Genomic DNA, 7009 nt, shown 5'->3' with positions numbered 1-7009 from the left:
ATATATAAGTTGGATTTTTAAGCTATGTTTTGTAGGATGCTAACAAAATAATTAAGCATATCCTGTAAACGTATAAAATGGAGGCTTCTTGTCTTCACAGAATTCATAAAATACTTCAACCAAATGAAGTATGAAATTATGAAATAAAATTTTCTCACATTTTACATGTTTGAAACCCAAATAAGTCCATAGTGGTGGTCTGCATGAAGAGTTTATAAATGCATAAATTGGGTTTTCTGATATACAGATGTAATTACTGTTTACTGTCTGTGTAGGCTGTRAGTGCCTTAAATGGCACCACTGTTTCTCCATGAAGCACTTTAAGTAAGAAAAAAAATCAACAGGAAGGATGCTTTAAGTGTAACTCATCTGTAGCCTGTTGCTCCAGTTTCCAACCACCACTTTAGATTTTTTCCCCACCAGTGTCTCTTCTTCAACAGCATCAAAATATGAAAGTYACTGACTGATCCTGCAACTGAGCTGTGGTCAAATATACTTTCTGCCATGCTGTCTCTGCTGCCACTTGTCTTAAAATGTCAACATTCCTGAGTTATTTTATGTCATGATAGGAGGAATCATTTGTATTAACCAACAAGCAAACAAACATTGACCTGTTTTCATTGTGGTTTTTTCACTAGAATAAAAATAATGAAAATAAGCTGACTGACAAATGCAGAGCATGCTGGGACTGTCGCTCAGTTTAGTGCTTTCAGGAGCATTAAGACCTTTTGTTGATGAGTCATTTCATGAACCAACAGCTAAAAACAACACTTGTAGTCACGCTTTCAAAAATGCAGCAAAAATTTAACCAGAATGCAGAAAAGTGTGTCAAACCCCTAATACACCCACATAACTACAAGCAAACAGTGCTTTTTGAGATTTGTGCTTTCATTAAGATCAACTCTGACCATTTCAACATCATTTACTAACTTCTCTACTAATATGTCGTACATTTGTTGCCTAACATTCTTTTTACAGGGGACTCAATAAGTCATTGTTGAGGCTGGCTTAAAATTAAATTAAATTAAATTAAATATTTATTTTTATTTGGCTGTTTGTTTATTAAATAAATAAACCAAGAAATCATTTTCCTTTTCAACCAATAGGGGACAGCATTTAACAATAATTTTGCACGAAGCACACAAACTTTGGTGTATTAGTTTAAAAGTTGTTCATCACTGGATCAMTGAGCCACAAGTGTTTGTTATTGCCTGAAAATGAAGGAGGAGGAGTGATAGTGTTTTAGCCTGTCTGTGAGTGAATATGTTTGGCTGTACCATTAGCAAAATATTTTCTGAACCAACAGAAACCCTCAAAGTGATGACTGGCTGATCTACAGCTGCTTCACTTTTTGATCACATTCAGAGTTACAGCTAAGCAACCTTAGCAAGCTCAAATGATTCTTCAACTTTTACAGAAACTGAGCTAAAAATTGACGTTGTAGTGGATGATTTACTCACARCATGTTTTAAGAGTTAACAGTTCATGTAAGCTATTGCATGTGTTTATACAGCATGTTATTTTTAAGTTTTGACTAAAACAAATACAAGTTAATCATTTCTCAACTTCAGATGAAGGACAGGAAAGGCAGCAGGTGATTCATTCCTTGAATGGTGAATGAACTGAACTTATAGCACTTTATCAAGCCCYGTGGAGACCACGRAGCACTTTACACCACAGTCATTCACCCATTCACACACTGATGGTGGGAGRCCAYATTGTGGCCACAGCTGCCCTGGGGGCACACTGACAGAGGTGGACTGGTACCGGACCCTCTGACCACCATCAGTAGGCAAGGACAGTGACGTGTCTTGCCCAAGGATGCAACGACTGGGGCGGCTGCCCCCACCGACTCCCACTAACCTCAGCCACCACTGAAGGTTAGACTTTAATAGGTTTGTGTGTGTATATGTATGTAGGTATGGGTATGTTTAAATAAATGAATGAATGAATAAATAAATTAATAAATAAATAAATGTGTGTGTGTGTGTGTGTGTGTGTGTGTGTGTGTGTGTGTGTGTGTGTGTGTGTGTGTGTGTGTGTGTGCGTGTGTGTGTGTGTGTATATATATATATATAATGTATGTATATACAGCGGGTAAAATAAGTATTAAACACGTCACCATTTTTCTCAGTAAATATATTACTAGAGGTGCTAATGACATGAAATTTTCACCAGATGTCGGTAACAACCCAAGTGATCCATACATACAAAGAAATCAAACCATAAATGTCCAGAAATGAAGTTATTTGTAATAATGTGGAATGGCACAGGGAAAAAAGTATTGAACACACTTACTGAAATGTATCTAATACTTTGTACAAAAGCCTTTGTTGTCAATGACAGCTTCAAGATGCCTCCTGTATGGAGAAACTAGTGGCATGCATTGCTCAGGTGTGATTTTGGCCCATTCTTCCACACAAACAGTCTTCAAATCTTGAAGCTTTCGTGGACCTCTTCCATGAACTCTGATCTTTAGTTCTTTCCATAGATTTTCTGTTGGATTCAGGTCAGGTGATTGGCTGGGCCATTCCAGCAGCTTTAGTTTCTTTCTCTGAAACCAACTGAGAGTTTCCTTGGCTTTGTGTTTGGGCTCATTGTCTTGCTGAAATGTCCAGCCACGTTTCATCTTCATCAACCTGGTAGATGGAAGCAGATTTTTATCAAGAATGTCTCTGTACATTTTTCCACTCATCCTTCCTTCAATTATTTGAAGTTTGCCAGTACCATATGCTGAAAAACAGCCCCACACCATGATGTTCCCACCTCCAAACTTCACTGTTGGTATGGTGTTTTTGGGCTGATGTGCAGTGCCATTTGACCTCCAAACATGATGTGTATTCTGGCATCCAAACAGTTCAATGTTGGTCTCATCTGACCAGACTATATTCTYCYAGTATTACACAGGCTTGTCTAAATGTTGTGCAGCAAACTTTAAATGCGCTTCAACATGCTGTTTCTTCAGCAGTGGAGTCTTGTCCTGATTATTTTTCCAACTGGGAAACGTCATTGAGTTTATAACCAGTTGGTTGTTTCATGTCTGTGTCACGTTTTCACCATCAGTTTTCTATWTAAGTTTAGCTGATGGTTTTCTCTGTCATATAMTGTCCAAATGTTACTAAATTGGCATTATTACTTTAACAAAAATGTTAAGTTAGGTGATACTTTATGAGGGATTTTTGAATGAAAGGAAWAATTTGATGGAAAAATGAGATGGATTTCAGATCATTTCATTTTTTGCCACATAATTTCTTTCAGTGCACTTGCTCTTCATGATAGCWGTACTCTATATTCCTTTCACACTGCTGTGTCCAATAGCAATCTGTGTGTAAACGCGTGTCAGCGCAGCTCTCCACCCCCASCACAACGTATGCACTCACATTTTTCCCCCTCATGATAACAAAACTGTCTGCTTCTCACTAAGGTGCAAACCATCGAGTCCAGCTGATTTCCAGGAAGCAAACATCCACAAGGAGTCACAAGAACCAGTGCCAGAAAAACTGAGACAGCATCACCAACACCACAGGAGACCAGATCCAGGTTTCCTTCCAGGACCAGCTTGCTGCTTTTACTGACCTGAGGAGAAGTGGATCAGCAGAGCATGAAGAAGACCACAAATACTGGTACTTTTTTTATCTGTTTATTCAGACAATTGGCTGCATTTACTCAATCATACCATTTTTTTTATTTAAACCTAAATCAGTCCATAAAGAAATATTATTCTAAGACATAATTGCATAAATAACATAATGAAAGCTGCTGGCTGTGTTCTGTGTAACCTTGTGTCTCTCTGGAGCTGCCCTTTTGTGACTCTCCAACTTGTCAAACTCAATTTGGCTTCAGCACCTTGTTAGTTTTGGGTCAGTTTCTTTTGGAGATGACTGTACAGCCCCTCAGTGGGATGACCTCGGGGTCTCTTRGCTGTTTGAGTCTTCTGTGCATCATCATCATCGTCGTCATCTCGGGCTGACCTTCTGTGGATGTACTGACTCCTTCAGGCTGCGCTCTCTGCTTGGAGTCAGAGTAATGTGTGTGCGTCTGTGTGTGTGTGTCAGTGTGTGTTCTCTTACTTTGGCCCCATCTGCAGGTTAACATTCTCTCAGCATTGGGGAACACATGATGGACTCTGGGGAAACAACAATAATAAAATGCTTCATGCTCAGCGGAGAGAAATGTGGCACAAGCTGCTGCAGCTGCTGAAGCTTGTGTTGCAGCTGAGGGACATAAAATGCAAACTCTGTGAATTTCAACCTTTTTTTTCCTGTTCTGTGCTAGAAATTTGACTCAGACTTACCTTACGCTTTTTGAAATCTGTGTTGAAATGATTAAAATTAAGCAGATTACTCATAAAAAATGAGCAGAATATAAAAGATGGAGTTAGCCCTTTGTTGGTCCTGAAACATCAAGCTGGGGTCTTGAAGGGATTTTCAGAATTAATTGCTTTTAAAAAAAGACTACTAACAATTTMTTTTGTCTTTTTCCAAAAGAGTGACCTTAGTATACATAAAAATKGGTGAAATTAGCAAAAATAWTATTGTTATAATATCTTTGTTCATTTGACCTGATAATAATGTTTATCACCCAAAARGTAGGTCTCTGCTGCTGTTATTTTGAAGGTCAAAAGCTGAAAAGTTTGGGAACTACTGATMCAGAAAATASAGAAAAAWCTGTGTTTCTGTATCTATAAATCTGTTGGAGACTGAGCAGAACCATGTAAACATCAGGAATGGTTGAATCAAGGCTTAGACTTCAATCTTACTGAGAATTTCTAGTTTTATTTAAAGATTACTGAACACCAGCAACATTTATCCGACCAGAAGGAGCTGCAGCAGTTTGATCGTGACGAATGGACAAAACWTATTTTCATTGTGATTAAACATGATTTGACTGTAGCTGGTTATAAGTGCAAATACACAAAACTCCTTCTTTTCTAGAAAAGCCATAATCCTCACTGCCACAGCATCAGTCACATCATCCATCCATCCTCCCACTCAGAACCACACCAGTAGGTCCTCAGAGGACGAGCAGATGAGGGGAGTCAATACTGCTCTTTATTTCTCCTTAACAATGACTCCTCAGTGATGGCTGAGTGGGACTCCCTTTTGTCTGAGTCACACGTTGGCCTGAGCTGCCACTGCATTCACCACAAGCCCCTTTGATGATTTCACTGTCCCTGGAGAGTGAGGTGTTCATTGTCTACGTCTCTCCTTACTTCACAGCTTAGCTCTGTGAATATTATGAGCCATTCCACAGTGGCAGCGGTGCCCGAGTATCAGACCACCTTTATCAGTGTTAAGTGCTGAGAACAAAAGCTGCTTTGTGGCTTAGACCCAAACTTTTCCCGGTTAACTTTTTCCCTCCTGAGCTAAACCCTAAGAGCTAATGTCTAATGATTTCCCCGCATTGCCAGAAGAAATGACTCAGGTTTTTGTTCTAATTCTTGAGGTTTTATCTCCTAGTTATCTGTCCTCAGAGCTGTAATTCTGATCTGTAGCTGCAGGCTCTGAAACGCTGAGCCATACCTCCATGAWGTGTGCGCTCTCACAAAGGAGACCTCTCTCCTGCTGATGAATAGTCTCATATCCCCCCACAGATAGAGCATGACATCATCTGCTGCTGTGCATGAGCTCGGTTATATATAGAGACGGTCGACGGTGACGTTTCAGCGTAGCACCAACCCCCCTCCTGTGAACAACATAAGAGCCAACACGGGTCACGTCACCGATGAGCAGGCAGTCTGCTGTAAATAATTGGACTGCGTGTTCATTAAAGAAACACCTGATGTTACAAGCAGATGCCATCAGGAACACATGGGCTGATTGTAACGAGGCCATCACCGCCACTCATAACTAACAACCTGACTTGGATTTGTTTCTGTTTTACTCATTTCAGAGACAAACCTTACCTTCGAGCCAAACATAACTGATGACTTCTAGTGTTTTAAATTCATACACATTATCATTTTTTTGTGCTTAATGAGAAAAAAATAAAAATATGTGATGAAATATAACTGAAAAAAGAAATCTGGGCCTGTAACAAAGGTTTAACACCTAATATCTAACATGTTGCAAATGGCTTCATTTAGAAGAAATTGAGTTTAATTGAAACCACTAAGCARGTTGACAGTCTGTTCTGTGCCTAAAACCACTCCTTTCTCATACATTTTAGAGGAATTTGTGTGAATGTTGTTTTATAAAYRTGTTACACYACTGTCAGTTTAACATCAGCAGACRTATCATGATATTACTGCACAAACTGGCTCTAACAGTGCAACCTGAGGCTAACTGCTTTAGCCTCTTTCTGCACTTTCAAAAACAACTAAAAGTCGATGTAAACAACTGAATAATGCAAAAGTTCTGGTGGTCTAAAAGATCATAAAACAGTGTTCACAAAATTTGTTTTGAGACAGCAATCCGCTTTGGTACAGAACAGAGATGGGCCAATTAAATTAAAGAAGGGGCCACATTTGTTAGCAGTGGACCACATAGTGCTGCACATTTACCTGAATGTAATAAAACAAACATTTTAAAAACATTTATGTGTAAATATGTTTATTAAACCAACACACGGTGCAGTCAGTTAAAATATTTCATTCTCCAAACAGACTCTTGAAGTAGCTCTTACAGTATACTATAAGCTGCTTTGAGCACTTTTTTAAAAGTAAAAAATAAAATAAATAAAATTGGGAGGGGGGTCCTCATTGGTGCAGATGATTTGTTACTGTACAATTTTCAAAGAGTTATTTCAATCATGTATATTAATTTCCATAACTTTTCAACAAAACCCCACTTTTAAAACATTGAACTTTAAATACACAGTTGATGGGACATCATTTTGTTTGGAACGTATAAATATTCAACCACCTAAAAACGAGGTTTTGTGGTTTTTGTGAGTCTATGAAAAAATAAGAACACAGGCAGAGTTACTACTGCTGTTTGTCTATGGAGGTAAATTTGTGTTTTTATTATTCAATCAAACAAAAAGCATCTTCAATCAAAAAAAATAATTT

The 7009-nt window shown here is 38.5% G+C and overlaps 1 protein-coding gene across 1 annotated transcript in view; it reads left to right on the top strand.

Annotated features, from left to right (window-relative positions):
* Positions 1–7009, top strand: part of septin9b (septin 9b) — a 74437-nt gene that overhangs the window by 899 nt on the left and 66529 nt on the right. The window contains exon 2 of the mRNA XM_014004972.1: positions 3425–3623. Within this exon, the coding sequence (XP_013860426.1) occupies positions 3602–3623 (22 nt within the window). The 5' untranslated portion in view covers positions 3425–3601. The remainder of the gene's footprint in view (positions 1–3424; positions 3624–7009) is intronic.

This window comes from Austrofundulus limnaeus, unplaced genomic scaffold (genome assembly GCF_001266775.1).
Source record: "Austrofundulus limnaeus strain Quisiro unplaced genomic scaffold, Austrofundulus_limnaeus-1.0 Scaffold27, whole genome shotgun sequence".
In the NCBI taxonomy this organism is placed as follows: domain Eukaryota; kingdom Metazoa; phylum Chordata; class Actinopteri; order Cyprinodontiformes; family Rivulidae; genus Austrofundulus; species Austrofundulus limnaeus.
Note: the sequence above shows the minus strand (reverse complement) of the source record. Positions and strands in the feature narration are given on the sequence as shown.